The 19892-nt window shown below is 42.9% G+C and overlaps 1 protein-coding gene across 1 annotated transcript in view; it reads left to right on the top strand.

Moving 5' to 3' along the window:
* Positions 1-15201, top strand: part of LOC307265978 (potassium/sodium hyperpolarization-activated cyclic nucleotide-gated channel 4-like) — a gene marked incomplete at both ends in the record, with an annotated part of 86151 nt that extends 70950 nt beyond the window's left edge. Inside the window, 2 exons of the mRNA XM_080047839.1 lie at positions 9856-10020; positions 12923-15201. Coding sequence (XP_079903965.1) covers positions 9856-10020; positions 12923-15201 — 2444 coding nt within the window. The remainder of the gene's footprint in view (positions 1-9855; positions 10021-12922) is intronic.
* Between the last annotated feature and the right edge of the window lie 4691 nt (positions 15202-19892).

Raw genomic sequence — 19892 nt, 5'->3', positions numbered from 1 at the left:
GGTGGCAAAGCGTTTAACTGCACATGACCTGCCTGTGGAAAGTTTAATTACGCCGTGCCTGCTCAAGTCCATTTCCGTGGCCTCTCTCTCTCCGGGGGGGTTCCAGAGGAAAATAATGGAAAGATGGCAGGCAATCTATCTCGACGCATGCCAAAACTAATCAGCATTTTAGAACAACATGGCCCCAGCTATCTCTCTCGGGGCATGTTGTCTAAAATGTTGTCCAAAAAAAATGTTCCCTCCTTCGGTCCCTCTCCTCAGAAAGACAGAGGGGGTTCAGTGAGTTTATAGACTTGCTTCTATCACGTGTGTGTCGCAGTAATTGCACACTTTGTGTTACTGCTTGGACACCGTGCCACTCAAAGATGCAGAACTTAAAGGTGGAGTCAGTGATTCCCAAAAAACGAATGTTGTCAAAATCACTTTTTCGTCAAAATCAGTGAGTATCTCCTCACAATCACGACCTGTCTGTACTATGTGTGGGCTGGAAAACATTTATGTTGATGATACACAGCCCAGGCCCTGTAAATGGCCCATTTACAGAGCCTAACATTTCTTTTTTTCAGTGCACACAGTATGGTCAGGTGACTCCACCTTTAATATACTCTTAATGACAATATCCCTTGAGAGAATGCATCTACATTTGCCTTTGAGTAAACACAAGTATAGTGTTGACCACACAAAATGCAAATGCACTGGTTTTGGAACAGAAACTGGTTCGCTTGCTTTTAATCTTAAGCCTTGGATCTGTAATGATTTTTCCCCCTGTTTTTTTGCGCATTATAGGCACAAGGCTTTTGACTCCATTATCGTGTGACTATTCCTGGCAGTGCAGTGCCACTCCTCTGGGGGGGGGGGTAAGGGTGGGGGCTAGGGATGTAAGCCTGGAGCCACTGGGAGTTGGTTACCAAACACGAGTTAGTCATTCATGAAATTAATTGGTGCAGGATCAGCACAGGGAGGATATGTGGATCTCAGTCTGGCTGTGTCACTATCAGTGTTACAGCCATATTTTGTGTTTTTTTTTAAATCTATTTCATTTTGAATATAGTCTTAATTTCCATTTGAGTGATGTAGATTTTATTATTTTAATTATTTCAAATGTAATATTAAAGGTAATCGAAAAGATAATGAGAGATGAAGATTAGTTTGTAGCGAGTAGAGATGGGTTGGACAATGAGTGGAAAATGTGGTACAGGGGATCCACAGTTTTTCAACCTCACATTTACCTTAGAGATTGTGGCGGCAGTGGCGAAGTCGGTAGGGAGATCGCCTCTGGAGTGCAGGGTTGGAGGTTCGATCCCCCGTCTCCCCGCCACATGTCGAAGTGTCCCTGAGCAAGACACTGAACCCCAAATTGCTCCCGATGGTTCAGAGAGCGCCATCGGTGTATGAGTGTGTGTATGAATGGGTGAATGTGGTAAGATATGTAAAGCGCTTTGGGGCTGAGAAAATCGGCTAGAAAGCGCTATATAAGTCAAGTCCATTTACCATTAGTGTTATGTGATTTGACCTGGTAAATGGAGAAGTTATAAAACAAATTGAAATACTGGCCACTACAATCAGCAAGCATGAAGTCAAAATCAAAGAGTACTTTTTTATATTAATATTATTATGTGGATAACACGGACACCAGCACCAAATGTAATGTTAAGTTTGGACTGTTCTGTTTGAGCAAGTGGCCGTCCAGTCTTTGAAGAGTTTTAATTTTTTTTTTTTTTTTTTGTCGAGCACACTCACATTACGACATTACACCAAATGGCACGCGTACGTATGTGCTCACCAACATCTTGGCAAACTCACGTACAGTACCGCAACTGTCTCCTTCATAGTCGACCTGAGTTATTTACACAATCATACACTCAGCAGTCTGTGTGTTAGCTGTTGGACTAGCTCCAGCCACAGAGCCTAAAGTCTAAAGTGGACACGACATGTTTTGGATGGGAGCGCTGGCTGGGCACCGTATACAGAGGAGGGGTGGGGGGGGGGATGTAATGTGACTGCAGTGCTAAAAACAAGGGACGCGTGGATCACTGCCAAGCCCGCTCTCTGGACACTGCTGTGGGCTTAGAAAGACAACAAGCACCCCCCCCCACCCTCCCAACCTCCACCCAACCACCACCCTCCGTCTTTCTCTACTTATAGCTCCATATCGAAACACTTATCTGAACAGCATCTCCGCTGCCCTCTCCGTGCCCAGGCAGAGCGGGTAACTGTGTAGTTATAGTCCATTCTTTGTTGCCGGCAGTAATTGATGTGTTGTGAAAAAAGACTGCGGCGCTCTCTCTCTCTCTTTCTCTCACTCTATTTCTCTCTCTCTCTCTCACACATGCACACACACACACACACACACTCTCTCTCTCTCTCTCTCTCTCTCTCTCTCTCTCTCTCTCTTGGTTGGAGTGGAGCTCAGTGACCCTGTGTCGGCGCTGTATGCCAGTGTGAGGTGCTTATCAAAAGCTGCCTTTGATTGCACCTCTAAGGGGGCTCCCTCTGCCGCTGACTGTGTGAGTGAGTGAGTGGCTGGTGTGTAGCGGCTCTTTGAGTGGAGGTGAACAAGGGAAGTGAGACAGAATCAGAGAGTTGGAGTGGGTGGAAGAGCGCAGGAAGTTTACCGCACACTTTGAAATACACTGTGTCATCTTTTTGGCTTTGTGTTAGAGATGCATAGATCCACTGTCCAATATCTCGACTTTTGGATATTTGCAGATACAGATAAGGAAGTAAGTCAAATGTATTTATAAAAGCACATTTATAACAGTTCGTACTGACCAAAGTGCTGTACATAGTGCACTTAGTAGGTAAAAAATGAAGGTAAAATAACAATAACAATATATATTTTTTAAATTTTGCCGATATCATAATTATTATGCATTTGTGTGTTGGTGGTGATATTATGTGTAAGGTTATAAAGGGTTAAACAACCCAGCAATTCTAATTTAAGATCAGAACTTCAACACCTTCACAAGATGTTGTAAGTGTGAAGAAAACATTATAATTGAAGCGCAAGAATGTGTGAAGAAATACATATCAACAAAAGAAAAAGCCGTCTAACATAAGCTGTCGACGACTTCCTTAATCTGAATCTGAATTAAATAGGGCTTCTTTTGTTATGCAGCAACAACAACTCCGAGCAAGCTGTTGTGAAAAAGAACCAAATAAGCAGAAAGAAGAGTGATCTGCAACTCTCAAATATCACTCGAGAAATATCAAAAGGTTTTATTTGAGGTCCGACAGTACATATATGTATTTGCAGAACATTTGAATTACTCAATTATTTGTAATGTATCATGTTTTCTATGGTTTTTCTTTCATAGTTAAAATAATTGCATAAGAAAATCTATGGAATTTGGATCATTTATGGATCGGTGGTGTCTGTCCAGATTGAATCCAATTCGGCCCCATCCTTAAACTCAGTATCTGACTGGTTTGAACAATTGACTCTTGAAGTCCTGTGTTTAGAACTATCTCTGCCGTTCCATGTCTCCTAAACTGTAGTTGTGTGAAGTCCTGTTTTAAATGTTTTATTTCTTTTATTTATATGTTCTATTTCTATTCATGTTTTTCATTCGCTTTCTTAATGTGTGCTCTATACTTGCTGTATTTTAATCTTGCTTCTGTAAAGCACCTTGAATGGCCTTGTGTCTGAAATGTGCTTTAGAAATACACTTGCCTTTCCTGTGTAAGGGTTAAAGGGTTAGAGAACTATTTATCCTCCCATCTCTCCCCTCTTTCTCTCTCTTAGCCCAGACTGTCTGCGCTATGGAGCTAGTATATCGAACTGCCAAATGACCACCCTGACTGAGTGAGTCACTGAGCGGGCCTGGCAGCAGCCAAAGGCCCCCCCAGTGAACCACCAGGTCCTTAACCCAGTTAACATCGTGAACCTCTCAATCTGTGGCTGCGTCAGCTCAGCACAGAGGCACTGCAGCAGTTAACTGACTGACAGAACGGGGGGATGTTTTTATATGGTAATTTATAGAGCAGTCTCACACACAATGACAGGTAGGATAGGATAGGGTGATTTACTATACAACGTGCTGTGTTTTGATCCAATGTTTTGATGTGTACGACACAATATGTTAGGTGACATCCGAACACTAAAAAGGTGCAATCCAGGAGAGGGGATATGATGTTATGCCACAGAATGCATGCTATACAAAAACATTCAAGTAAGTGTGGTGTTTATGGACATGACAAGGATGTAATACGGTAAAATAATAACCATAAAATATGATGCTTTTTATCAGAATCGATGAATAACAGCTCAAAGCAATATTTACAGAAGCAACAACTTAACTAGCTTACATAAATCAAATGAAATACCAGTAGTGAATATAATTTCTTTATTTAGATTGCTAATTAATGGGTAACTTTCGGCTTTTAAAACCTAAAATTGACGATGAGATGTGATGGGGACCCTATCATCAGCCACAGTGCTCAAAAACCAACGGATATCCCCTTCTTGTCTACTGTATGCATGCTAGAAAAAACGGAAGGTGTTTGCGCAGCTATATGCAAATGCTATGAGGGAGATAGCATAGTGTGGCGTGTCACTGGCAATCAGGCAGACCGCTGCGGACATTTCAAAGGTTACAGAGTGTCCGCTTTGGGGGCTGGGGGCGTCGTTATGGAGGGAGATGGGAGCTGACAGCAGCACTGAATATACAGGTGAGCTTTTTAGCCAGACCTGCAGGACACATATACTTTATAACAGGCAGAGCTAGCCCTTCTCACACTCATTAATTCACATCCATGCACACTGGTAGGGCAGAGGGGAAGGCATGAACACGCATAGAATCACATGCACAGACATGCACACCCAGACTTATTTAAAGCACATTCAAAAGGCCAACATTTCCATTTACTGAGATTCATGCTCAGTACTTTTTTGCAAGAACAACCTTTTTGCACATGCGCACACACATAGCATGGGGTTGTATCGATCTGAAAACACTTATGTGAAACATTTTTGACAAACTCAGTGCCATTCAAGCATAATGCCAAATCCTAAACATTATGGTATCTGGTCTCAAAATTATATAAAATTAAATTTGTAACCCCCCTTTTCATCTGTACAACAGTGTCGTTACACTGTGAACACATTGTATTCAGGACATGTAATGTAATTATCTTGTTGGGTTTTCCCCTCCCACACAACACACACACACACATACACACACACACACACACACACACACACACACACACACACACACACACACACTCTGGACACGTGGACTGCCCCATCCAACAGTCGTGTGTGTTCTTAACAAAGGTCACAGCCAATGACGTTCGAGTCTTACCTCTTTCCCCTTGAGCCACATCAAATTTGGATTTCCTTCATTCAAGTTAGATGAATGCATTGTCTCTAAAGTGCAAATGAAAATGTACCTTGCAAATAAACATAACCCTTTGTTCCAAATCGCATACTCTTTCTTTTTACTTTTCTACATACTATAGCTGACCATAAAAAGTGCGTAGATAGCATGCAGTAGTGAGTACCGTGCTAAAATGTATAATTGTAGACGCAGCATCAGTTTTGAGGAAAAGACAGACTCTCCTTTACAGTAAAAACACTGGCTAAACCCTACCAAGCCTGTTCTATGATTTCATATATACGGTATATAATGGGAAGATTGTGACGTGAGACATAGGAGGCATCTGTGAGTAAACAGTGGGAGTAGAGCGTTCATAAATAAATTGTGCTCAACCTACAAACCATCAGCGAATGACATATGAGTTGTACAGTGCTGTGTATGTAACATATGGTTTATCTTACAGAGCGGGCTGCTATGGAGCCCCAAAGTGCTAGGGATAGCGTAAATAAATAATACTATCAATAAAAAGAGTCAAATGAACTAGGCGATGAATTGTAATGTAAAGTTTAAGAGAATGCTTTTTTTTAAAGGAAAAATGTTGAGGCCCTTCTTGAAAAATGACATATAATTTGATTGACAGATGGATGGAAACAGTTACTGAGTGTTTCTTCTATAGGCCTTTGCACACCGGACACGTCGCAAAGAAACGGCACGAAAATCAAACTCGAAATCGAAAAATAAAAGCCAAAGCAAAGCGAAATGACGTTGCTGATATGGAAGCCTATTGACTCTATACAGTTTCGATAATTATTATTGATGGGCGAATTAATTGCACGAAAAAAAGCGCCCCAGGTGTGCAAAGGCCTTATTTCTACAAAAAACAGAAACAACTTTATTTTGACGCCAACTTTAACTTTGCTCCTAATTTTGCTGTTCCTAATATTCAGGCCAGTGTTAAGCTACAGAGAATGTGGCCTCTCAGCACTCAAAAGTTGTCCACTTATCTCTTACTGTTTAACTTGGACGAAGTAGCACTAGACCCAATCCTGCCACACACACACACACACACACACACACACACACACACACACACACACACACACACACACACACACACACACACACACACACACACACTTTTAGTTCAGATGGCACCGTTAAGTGTCTGGGCTTCACTTGACAGTTAGCTGAGGCCAGTATTGGCTTCATCCACAGAGCCACGGGACAAGAGGCTTTAATACAGCGCCCTGATGCTCCACTCCAGAGGGGATTAGTGGAGGAGTGCTGCTGGAAATGGACCCCCAGCACTGCAGCTACAGCCAGGGCTAAAACCTGCTAGCAGATACTGATAGTACACACACACACACACACACACAGTTACATTACATACACACAGACACACAGTTACAGACACACACACACACACATTACACACACACGTACAGTGTTAACACATACACACACGCAAACAAGAACAGAAGTGCATGGTATATTAGATATGTCACGCTTATGCAGCTTTCTTGCTCACTTGGCCATCGTGCATTTACCCATGGTTCTTCACAAACACACACAAACACACACACACACACACACACAAACGGTAACACACTACATACAGTATGAGGTATTTCTTGTGTATTTTATACACGAAGAACATTATACCTAAATAACTGTCTTGTCTATTCTCCCTTTATCTGTTGCCTTATATCATTCAGTCGGTGTCATTGAGGTTACGTCCTGTTATACTGTATAATGGCTGTTGCTCAGAATCCCTCTTGTACATGTGTTTAAAGTCCACTCATTCAGATGTACAGTAACACTGTAACGTGGGTAGATATCCAATTTATTACACTGTTTATAAGTTGCCAGACAATAATAAAGGGAAAGCGCAAATTGGCATTTACAAGCTGAATCAGCACCTTGTTTAGCTCACACCCATAACACTGACAGTTTGTGATTTATGTGTCAGTGTAGAGGTGACATTTAAAGACTTTTACCCCCGTTTGCCTCGGGGCATATTTTGGTACGTTGCCAAGTGGGTGGAGCAATGCATTAGGGCGAGTGTTATTGGCTGTCGAGTAGCGCACTGCAATTTTGGAATCAACATTGACAGAATATTATATTATCTGCTCATGCTCAGAATCAGTTAACTGTGCACTGCGATACACATGGAGCCCTCATTATACACCTTTGCCCATAAAGTTGGAATGGCCATATTCAATATTAGTGACATTTGAAAAAGTAATATTGGACATTCCTATGCATTAAATCCCCTTTGAATATGTTTTTCCTGTTAAATTGACTAAGGTAGAAACATTGTAACAAAACCCTTCCCATTATTCAGTACCTCCAGTTTCGTTTTTAAGCCTGAATATACAGTTTACAAAAGGTTAATTGTGGTTTAGTTTTCACTGTTATATGTTTGGATGAGACTGATCAGTACCCTTTTGAGGAGATGCAGTATACACTTTATCTATCAAGAATAAAATAGCATTGTCACACTGTTTGAATGAGAAGAGGTAAAAACAAATAATGTATTCCAACTTTATCGCCAACAGTATACATTATAACTGTACACATCAAATTTCACATGCAAAAATGTATTTATATTTCAAATCTGTGATGCCAGAAAGGCAGAGTGAAGATTAAATATATGTTGCCGCTTACCAGCACCTGTGTCATCGACAGCTAACATGCTGTGAATAATTACCTGAGAGGCTTTCCCTTCCAGAGTGTGTGTGTGTGTGTGTGTGTGTGTGTGTGTGTGCGAACGTTTCCAGGTAATTTACTCCTCATGCACTAGCTTGATACACATATGGTATACAGAAATTGAAGATCTTAATGTGAGTGGTGTGCATTGACAAATTGCAAGTGGCTGCTTGATTAAATCTTGCACAGACAGCACAGGGCTGCTTCAAATTAACCACACACACTTCTACACTTCTGGTTTGACATCAAACGTTTCTTAAGTTAAAGGTTCTAGATTTGAGTTAACGTTTAGTACCTTGACATTTTCAGACTGCTGAACATGTCAAGGTACTACAAGTGTATACTAGTTTGAAGACAATACAAGAACACGTAATTCATTCATTAAGTTAGACCAAATGTTCCTCTTTCAAACTGCCATTTTATAACTTGTTGTTCCACACAGCATCCCAGCTTGTGGAAAAAAAAGAGTGAATTAGGCTAAGGGGAGAAAAGTAGGAAAGTGTATTATGTGGGAGAATTGAGAGCGTGTGTGTGTGTGTGTGTGTGTGTGTGTGTGTGTGTGTGTGTGTGTGTGTGTGCCTGTGTGGATTAGCTGGAAATGGGTTTCTGAGAAAGAGGCAGTGCGATAGTAAACACATAGAAAAGGGAGAGCGGAAGATGAGATGAAAGCCGGAGGAAAAAAAGACATCGGGGAATGTGTGCAAAAATATGGCACTCTGACAAATATGTATGTCAGAGTCACCCATGTCTGTATTAATACCCAGAAACATACACTCTATATGGCATGTTTTAGTTATAGATGTGTACAATACTATCTATGTGTATGTTTCTATACATTTAGTATATAAAGTCCTATGGATACAATACAGTATGTAGCCAGTATTTTTATCACATCTTAATCTAATGTTCTGCCTTGCTCTCATGAATAATACAATAGGACATTCACTTACATGTATGTACGCTAAACTCACATTACACACACACACACACACCCTATGCAGATCGAGGCTCTCACATAGACACATCCTGCTTGCATAGCATACATGATGCCATACATACACAGTCGACATCCAAATACCATACAGACAATCTTGCACCCACTGTCAATGTGCCAGAGCTCTACAACAGTGCAGCTGTTTAAATGAAGCATTATTTCCTGAGCAGACATGATGGAAAATGAAGGCTGGCCGACCTCCTAAGCTCTAAAAATGGCATTAAGTGCTACACTGATGGATTACAGAAAAAGTTGTAGTCACTTAGCACACAGTATGGTGCTGGAGAAAAACCCAAAAAGCCTCTAAATCCCACACTTTAGGTCATGTGGAAAGTGGTAAAAATAAAATACTGGGGTGTTGGATTCAGTAGAAATATGGCTGGGCTTAATATGTTTTACTCTGTTATTATCACGAAAAGTGTCCTGGGTAATAGGGAAGATCCAGGGTGCTCTCCCAGTAGTGTTACCATTGGCATACGTATGTATGAGGAATTGAGGATATCTAAAAACACAATTGTCTTTAGCCCTCTGCTTTTTTGTATTCAAGATGTTCTATTTACAAGCAGGCTGGTTTTTGTTTTAACAAATGAGATGGGCAGTTAAAACCAGGCGCATATTTCTATATTCAAGCGATGTGTGGTGGTTAAGGAAGCTCCTCTCAAATCTTGAACTGTTCCACTGAAAACTCTGATGGCCTTCAGCAAAGACATGTTAGCAGTTTGGATTCTTTTGACTGCAATTGAAGAGACTTTTTCAGGGTTGCCTAAGAATAGTATATATCTGTTTTAAATATTTCGGCTAAACTCTCTCTTCTGCTGTGTTTTGTTGCAGAGATTTGTTTGCTGACTCGGGGCAGAAGGACAGCCAGCGTCAGAGCGGAGACTTACTGTCGTCTGTACTCTCTGTCTGTGGATAACTTCAACGAGGTGCTGGAGGAGTATCCCATGATGAGACGCGCCTTCGAGACCGTCGCCCTGGACCGGCTCGACCGCATCGGTAAGAGAAAATAAAATGGAAAAAAAAAATCCACAGGGAAACCTTTTTTTTTTTAAGATAATTTTTTGGCATGTTCAAGCTTTATTAGACAGTACATAGTTGAAATGGGGAGAGAGAGAGAGAGGGGGGATGACCTGCAGTAAAGGTCCATGGGTCGGAATTGAACCCGCGACCACTGCAATGAAGGCCGGAGCCAATATGGTACACGCTCTATCCACTACGCCACCGGAGCGCCCTCCACAGGGAAACCTTGAGGATTCATTTTAGTTCTGTGAACAAGATGGCCCCCAAACTGTCTTTTGTGGCCACCAACTGTCATCAGGAAAATAACAGCCTAGTATTACCTGGGGTGTGGGGACCCCAGGTGATTTAGAAATAAAGGGCTAAGTGAAGCCCGTGATTTAGCTCATTTACTGACATTATCTAGTGGAGATTTTAGCTGTATGCTATTTTAGTGCCTGTTAAACTTTTGAACAGGTTTCCTTACCACATGCTGCAATAAATGTCATCCATCTTAACCGTTCATTGAGTTTTGGCTTTTGATGGATTTAGCTTGCTCTTTCTGCAAATTGTATGATAGTGGTATGGTGTAGGTAGGGTAACGTGAGATGACCTTGCACCCACATTACTGTCAAAACACTCCAAGGCACCCTCAATTCTTCTCAAAAGATGCATAAAAAGGTGCACAGGAAGCAAAAACCTTGAGAAGAATGATATACAACCCCGCCTAAATGCACACATGTCGATTTGTACGGGACTATTACTATCACATCCGTGTTTGATGAAATATTATAGGTCATTTGTGTGGTGAAATGTTCCTTTAGAAATGACACACGTAGCAGATTCAAACAGGTTTAAGATTATACACGGCCTCTGCTATCATTACACGTGTCTAGAGGTCGCCAGGTTACACCCATCCTGTGTAAATAAGTAGGGGCTTAAGTTGTTGTCAGATATGAGCTGTAAAGGCATCCTCACCTAGCAACCATGTGTAGTAAAATAGTATGATTTACCCAGTGATCACAACCATGAGCTGATAGGGAAAACTATCAAGGTCAATATGCCAAACCAATTTCAAACCAGAGCAAAAGGTATTTGAGAAAACTTGAGGGCTTTAAAAAAAATACTCAGACTGATCTTCAATGACTTCCAACGTCATATAAACACGCAGATAAATCGTGTTTTTTACACCCCTGCATGACTTCTCTTACACATACAATTGATATTCTCTCCGTCTCCATCACTGTTCCCAGGCTCAGCCTCGGCAGATGAAAAATTCACAATGAAAGGCACGCGTGTAGTATCATCACTCAGCCATCGCTGCATGCTCTGTTTTATCATCTCGCTATGTTTAGAAAAAGGAAGATAGAGGAATTGCTTTAGGGGGTCTCTTTGTAGAGCAAATGGCTGCTTTGAAAAGATGTGGTGGGCTGATAGCGATGTTTCTATGAGATAGTCCTATGGGTGCGTCCTTTCTTCTAGGCCCCGATACTCATTTAAAACCCTTCTTCCCTAATAAAGTCACTCTCACGGCAATGATCCACAGATTAATTACTGTCTTGATGGACAATCTGATTCGAGTAGTGCAGGTAATAAAAGGGTCCGGCGGTGCCAGGGTCAAGCCCAATGTAGATACAATACCTCACAGCGGCACCCTCAACTAATCTGCCACCAGTCATAACAGAAAATGGAGAAATTGATCTGGGCCTAATTGCATTTGAAATATCTTTGGATTTCACAGCCCTTTTTTGTTATCGCCAAATTGAAAATGGCAGCCATGTGAATTAACCCTGTCACTGCTGGTGCGGCCATTCAACAATGACTAATGGACTTTGCTGTCAGAGTTGCACACGTTTCTCCAGGAAGGGTTGGGTCAGCAGTTAGTTTGCCTGTCACAGTGACGCAACCCCAACTTGTCTCTCTGACCTTGTGCGCTGCTCACAAATGGATTTCACAGTACATGCATTCCGAGGGTGGAAAAGTGAAAGGTGCACGAAGAACAAGGAGCAGGCATTTCAAAGATCAAAGTTCCTGTATTGTCATATGCACAACAATTACTGAAGCAATCTAATGCAATTCTTGGTTCTCAGACCACATCAATGCTCTGTAGAATGTAGAATAGAAAATCACACACGTGGGGAAAAAAAGAGAGACGCTATGGCATACTACGTGACGACACAGGGCATGAATTAGTGCAGAAATTGGACAATAGTGTGACAAGAAAATTATGAAAAAGTATTTTAATGAATCTCGGATTGTATTATTACTTTTTTGCTATTTCTTGAGAAGACATATCCAAAAGTATTTACATCATTTAAGAATATTTAGAATTTTAAGATGCTTCTATTTTCTATCAAAAGCAAATAACAGGAACAAATATATAATAGCAAATAGATAGTTGGCTTGACCCTAACCCATTATCTCAGTGCAGCTCTCACAATATCCCATGCTGAAGTTGCACTTTGCTGTACAATGTTTGCTTTATGGTTCACCCCGGTACCTAGGGAATCACAGTAAGTGCTAGTCAAACATACACCCCCTACACCTTAGGCTGTCAGGCGTCCTGAGCTTCTCTCTCTCTGGATACTTGTGTTTCTTTGGGATAGAGTTTCCTTACTTCCCGTTTTATTGTTCTATATCCATGCTTGTACTTAATCTTGTTTTATTCAGTTGCTGTTTATTGAGTTCTGTTTGTATACAGTGTTTTTAATTTCTCAAAGTAATTTGCTGTTCTATCTGTGGATTGAGGGGGGGGGGGGTAGAGGGAGGAGGTGGCATTGTCCTTTATTTTGTTTTTCTGTGAAGCAGTGTTCCCTTCGTTTTGCATGAAAAGTGCTGGATGCATACAGTTTGATTGATTCTGTAATTGTCTGTGTGTGTGTGTGCTTGTGCTATTTTACAGGCAAGAAGAACTCCATCCTGCAACACAAGGTCCAACAAGACTCAGGTGTCCTTAACTACCACGAGGAAGAGATCATCCAGCAGATAGTGCAGCACGACAGGGACATGGCCACCTGCGCCCATTTCATGCCCAACGTCCCGTCGGCGCAACCCCCCTCTCCAACCCCTGTCATCTGGGCCCCACTCATCCAGGCTCCCCTACAGGCAGCAGCAGCCACCAGCTCAGTGGCCCTTGCCCTGACACACCATCCCCACCTTCCCCACCTTCCCCACCTCCCATCAACTCTTTACAGGCCTCCGGTTTCGGTTCTGGGGTCCCTAAGAGAACCTTCCAGTCGGTTTAGGAAGTTCAACACGTTTGTTCCGCCATCCTCAACGAATGCTTCTGCTGGGGACTCTCCGCCTAGCACACCCTCTAACCTGGACCCTGGTGCGGACATGCCATTGTTGGCTTCTTTTAGGGCCCACCACATGACATCAGGTTTAGGGGCAAATGGCTCTAGTCAGCAGGCCTCAGGTAGTGGAGGCCAGCTTGGACCTAATGGGGTTGGGTCCAGTGGAGGGGGGGCCTCTGCTTTCCCATTTGGACAGTACTCTTCGTCCGGTTCACCCTCGTCTAGTATGGCCCAGCTACATCCACAACCACAGCATCAACAGCCCTTCCGCTCCAGCAGTCCACCTCTCTCACACCTCTTCCGCCAAGGATCTAGAACGGGAAGCACGGGTTCAGGGGTAAGCGGAGGGGCAGCTGGGGCTTGCGGTGGGGCTACAGATTGGTCTTCAGTTGGGGCAGTGGGAGGGTTTGTCGAAGGGGACACTACTTGGGCTGGAGAGGACTTCACAACTGGGACGATAGAAGTTACTCCCGGGGGGCACTTTGGGTTTGGGGGAGCTACCGGTGGAATAGTAGGAGAGATCTCAGGGGAATCAATGGCAGGGATACCTGAAGGACCCATGGGTGCTACGTGTGGCAAATTAGTAGGGGCAGCTTCAGGTGTATCAATTGGGGGCATTACCTGTTGCCCGAAAATAGATACAGCCAGGAGGTCAATCAAAGGGACTTCTAGAGGAACAATTGGGAAATCTTCAATGGGAGGGTCTTCTGGAGAATCTTTGGTAGTGACAACCAGAGGTGGATCTTTAAAGAGGTCTTCTGGCGGATCCGTGGGAGTTGTATCTGGGACATTGGCCTCAGGGGGACCACTCGGAGGGGTTACCAGCGAGTCAATGGTGGTGAATCCTGGACAACCATTAGGAAGGGCTTCTGTTGGATCAACAACTAGCCATATAGGAGGAGTTTCGAGTGGAACAGGGGGAGGGGTTATATTGCCAGGAAATATTGGCAGAGTAGCATGCGGGACAGGAGGGACCCATATAGGAGGGTCTACTGCTTGTCCTGTAGCAGGGAACTCTGGCGGGATTACAACTGGACTCATTAATTCCTCCCGTTGTCAGAGTCCTATATCTACGGTCTCCTCCCCTAGCCCTTTGTCTGGCCAGCTCCTCCATATCCAGCCACCTCCCAAGCCATCTCAAGTGGCTCCTTTGCAGCAGTTTGCTGGGGGAGGCCGGACTACCACTGGCATAAGCCTCTTTCATACCCCTCCACTAAGCTCCCCATCTTCTGTTAGAGGACCTGCTGAGGGCTCCCCATCTTCCCTCAGCCATTTCAGCCCGGGCGGCCTCCAGTCCGGCTTCCTGCCTCACCAAATGTCCTTGGAGAGGTCTGCCCTGGCGTCCTTGGCCCAGTATGGTTCAGGGAACGCCTCCCCCTGCCTTACCCCCGTGGTGCCTAGCCCTACGATTCAAAGCCCAGTATCAGGCAGAACGTTCCTCTACAGCGACCCCTCCAGCGCCACAGGATCCCACAGTTCTCTGTTCATCCCTCAGTCTTCTCTCCCGTCACAGCTCCCCAGCCATCCACACACGACAGGGAGAGATTCTCCTCTGGGGCGCTTTTCAGAGGATTTAAAGCTTTTGTCCTGCTCGCAAACCTCTCTACCCCAGGAGGTGGCCCAGGCCTTAGGTCACCATTCTCCTCTTCCCTCTGTTGAAACTGGATATTACCCCTCACCCTTTTCCTCACCCACTCTTGTGCCCAAAACCCGTAGCTCAGTGCCAGGGCACATGACTCCTCCGCTCCAGTTATCTCCGGGACATCCCCACCAGACTAAGACCCCTGGGACCTCCCCGGCCTTGCCTCCACAGAGGGGCTCTGCTGCTTACTCATCAGATCTAGAACCTCAAACTGTCCGCTCAAAACTCCCTTCCAATTTGTGAGAATTGCTCACACCCTCCTGTGCTCCTCCGAACTGAATCTCACACAAACAATCTCTATGTGTGTGGAATTATTTTCTTTCTGTTTTCAGACTTCACTGTGTTCCAAATCTCATTTTACCAAGATCCTACATTTACTGTGATTTAAAAGACACTTTACCGGGTGACCCGGAACTTGAGAATATTTGTTTTATGTTTGTTTAGTTTTTTTCTTCAAACAAACATACACATACTATATTGATAGAAATATATTTAAATGATAAGTTAATCGAGGGACTATAGGAGGGTGTGAAAAAATATCTCCATTTAAAGGACAGTCATTTTCTTGATTTGTATAACTATGCCAAATTCATCTGGTGATGTTTGGGAAGACAAAGGACAATGGACAACACAATACTACTCTTTTTCAGCTGGAACCTATGCACTAATACCTGCATGTATAAAGGCTTTTTGTGCGGTAAAAAAAAAGTATCTACAATTTTTAGCTTAAACAACATTGGTCTAGCAGGCTGACTCTTGTATCATCTCATACAGGATCACATATTGTTGATCCTTAAATGTATCTATTAGATTGTACTTATTTATCCTCTGTATGAACTTTTCAAAACCTTATGAGGGATGGAGAACAGATTTTTCCGGAAACCAAAAAAAGACTTTTCTCGTGGGTTAATAATTCACCTTTTTCTTGGCCCGTCAATCCGTATTTTATACCACTTTATCGTGATAATAATGTTTTTTGAAGCAGGGGGAGAGGGGCTCAGGAAGCGACCCTCCATCTCAATATTGAGACGTAACAGTGTGTGAGCCACTGGCTTTCTGCAGAGTCCTCAAGCGTGTCCGTACGAGCTCACTTTGTCTTCCAAGATCATGCCGCTAACGTGCGTAGAACCAGTGTCGTATTTCTTCCTGACTGTGTGCAACTGTTAATGTGTGACTGATAGTGAGTGAATACGTGTGTGTGATTCAGTGGAACAGTCGAATGCAAGGCAAGACTGATGACCCTGGATTGATCAAAAGTAAGTTTGTCTTTTTCACATAAAAACTTCGGACTTCCATTTAACCACAGCTTGCATTCATCCAACCGTTGACAATCCAAACTTGTCCAATATACAATAATAGTCCCAAAACGTTTAGTCATTAAGAAAATACAGTACACAAGCTGACATATCCTAAAAGTGCTGGAAATGGAAAAGTGCCACTTGATAGTATATGATTTGTGCATTACTTCTTCTTACTGTAGCTGCTATATGATTATTGAAAGCCAGTGCTGAGTTTGAGATGTTGAATGTACGTACATGTTTTGTTGATAAAAAAATAAGTTCTGTAGCTTCGATATATGCGCTGAAGGCATCTGGGCCCAGGGGGGGGTCAGAGAATGTTCCATAATTAAAAAAGATAATTGGTTCCATATTTTTTTCACATACATTTTCATAAGCAGCCATTTCTCTGTCCCTATAGTGTTCTTTAGCAAGAGACAGAACCAATAACCATGTCATTGTTGTAATGCATCTACACATTTCAGTCAGTAAGTTGCCTAAAACAGCCCACTCTTTACTGAATTTTATCCATACATGTTTGCCGTGCTGCTGCATTGCTTCTGTACCTCTGAGATACATTACTTTTAGTCTTTTCACACATGAAGGTGCATGGAAGATCTTGACAACCATTAGTTTGAGTTCTGTCACACTTGAACCTCTAAAAATGTACCACACCATTTAATAGTCAAGGATTTGGACTTCTGTTTGGATTGACATGGAGCAAATTTCAAAAAATCAAAGATAGGAATAGGTCCATCGTTTATGTCTATTCATTCAGAATATTTTAGTGCTGTCAGAGAGCCCTAACAGTGTCCAAAAAAAGAGTACACACACCGTAGAGGAAAGGTATCACTAAAATCCCCAAAGGAGAGAGTAGCAATGATATGCTTCCACATGTTCGTGTGTAGCCTCATCACCAGGACAGACCTGGGTCCCACTCAGACAGCTGAGGCCCTAACACAGTCACAGCACTCAGCACACTGCAGCCTAATTTAACGAGACATGTCTGTAATCCCCTGACCCCTCGCAGGCTATCATGTACTCACACACAGAGGGTGCACAGTGACCATGCTCGACCACTCATTACCGTTCCCAGAAGTCCCTATAATGAGGTACAGCAAATACACATGACACCACACACACAACTGCACGAATGCACATTTACAGACATGCAACCAACCACAAATAGCAACAAAAAACAAAAAATATATGGCTCCTGGCTAAAATAAGAAATATTCAAATGTCCTATTTTTATGCTATTTATCCTCAAGATTTTGTTTGATGTTGTTGAAAATACCCACAACAGAATTTTCAGAAAGCAAATCTGTGACAAATTGATTTTTTTTGTTGTATTTATTGCCTTCAGATTAGCCAGCCCTGTTTATATACCCAGCAGTTATTTCCACTGTTATGTTGAGCAATTTAATGAATGGATACAGAATGTATCTGGAAGCTATAGAAAGATTGGAACATTAATTCATAATTCGATATTTCAAGAATTTATTTGAGTATGAAAAACATATTTACAATAGCCACAAAAGTCTGCCGAATATTATTGCGTTTTGCAAGTACATGCAGCACCAACAGCTGAATGCAATACACTGTATAGTCCAGGCACAATCTGCGTTACCCCCAGTAATTAAGTGAAATGTACAAAATCAGCAAATAACATAGAATTAGTCAAGGCAGAGTAAATCGCTGCAGAGTATAAGGGAAAGTGGACACAATTACGTGCCATAGCTGAAATCGATCATAGCTTATCTCTGGATTCTCATGACCTTTCCATGGTCTTTTTTTCTGATGTTAATGATGGCTGGAGCAGTGTTTTGTTCACCTCTCCTTCAATCAACACCACATTGTCAGTAAAGAAAATAACTATCTGTCTCTTAGTAAGTGCAGGACTCTTTATATCACATTGTAGAGTGGAGGTAGTGAAGTGGGAGTGACAGAGCTATTCGACAGAAACGACACAAAGTAAACACAGAGAGCTGTTTCACATGTGATTTAATGATTGCCTGCGCACAGTGTGGGTGTTGAAACCTTTGTATTCTTCCCGTACCTGCTGGCTTTGCACTGCACTAAAGCAGACACACTGCTGTGCGCCTCCCACATCAGGAATAAGTCCCCTCTTTTTTCCCCTCACAATATGATCTTGTTAAGGCGTGGAGCAGAAGACAGTACAAGACTCTTCACTCTTGCCAGGGTGACTACACACAGCGGTTTAATCGGAAATCATTCTATCGACCAATCAACCCCAACGGAAGGGTGACCCAAATTAAGGTTCAGCACAGTTCGTTTATTTTGGTACCCTTTCCAACTTTTGATAGTGGAAACGCACATGAATGTGTGCAGAGCCGCAACGAACCCAACCTCTCAGTGGAAACAAGTCTACTGATGCACTGAGGGAATGATGCTGTCAGGCTTTCTGCCACCGGGACGACAGCTAGACAGGCACCCCATGGGGTACCCATGCTGATGGGGGACGTGTTTCAGCATGCCACCCCCTCCCTTATGACTGGTCCCGAGAGCTAGGGGGATATTTGTCTGTGTGGTATTGATTGGAGGGATGTGAGGGAAAGGCTTTGTGTGTAGCAAGGCAGGCAGTGTTCAGAGGTGTGTGACTGTGGTTCCCATGCTGGTTGGCAGGGTCGATGGCTAGGGCAGGGCGCTGTCGGAGGAGGGTTGGAGTGGGAGGAATGTGTCATAGCTTACGGAGACATCCACATTGGACTGGGATTGATTAGTTGGCCTGAACTAAGTCTAGTCCATCATTACGGATAAGTGGTTTAGGTCTGGTGATTTTGTCACTCTATATGGCACCGACTCAACTCTTCTTGCCTTTTCTTGGTTTGCCACTTACAATTTTTTTTGGCACCTATTCCGTCAAGGTTCCAAAAAGTAGGTCCCTGGTACTAAATAGTGATCGGTTAGAGATCGGCATGGCTTGATCAACAGGCGACACCCTATCCGGCACATAAACAGCTAAGCTAGAGTAGAGTAAAGCCGGTACCATGTAAGGGAAATTTGGAGTCTTTAGAGAACACACACAATCTACATGATGTCCTATTTGTTACATCTTGGCTATCATCTTTACAAAATCCCCCGTTTTTGACTGCCAATCTTTAGGAAATGAAGAAAAGTTGTTTGATTGTTGGCCATGCTGCTTTTTAGATGATGTAATGGAAACATAAAGGGCTTTCCTGATCATTCTCTGATCTCACATGAGGTCCATGTCATCTTTCACACCGACTCAAGACGTAAAACAATAACACCAAGATATTCTTCACCTCACAGCAATGTTTATTCTTCAAGGGGATTTTGTCTATTTTCATCCTCTCGTAGACTATTTTCTGCTTCATCTGTGGCATAACGTAGGATGAAGGCCGTGTTTCCAGCTGGGAATTCCACGAGGAGGCTTTGAAACTTTTTGAAGGAAGCGAATAAAAGACAATAACAACTGTGACTCACTCATGCGGGGAACTATTTTCATTATATCCAACACCCTTGTCAAACATTTAAAACATGTGTAGCAGCAGCACGGGAAAGTGCAACGAAGTGCATTGAAGGAACATGATCAGCTACCAGCATTCTCTGTCCGATTTCACCAAGTTAGTTTGCTTGAAAATACGTAAAGAGGTTATGACTAAAAAAGTGTCT

The sequence above is a fragment of the Ammodytes marinus genome (genome assembly GCF_949987685.1).
Source record: "Ammodytes marinus genome assembly, chromosome: 1".
Lineage (NCBI taxonomy): Eukaryota > Metazoa > Chordata > Actinopteri > Uranoscopiformes > Ammodytidae > Ammodytes > Ammodytes marinus.
The sequence above is the reverse complement of the archived record's forward strand: the minus strand, read 5'-3'. Positions and strand labels throughout refer to the sequence as shown.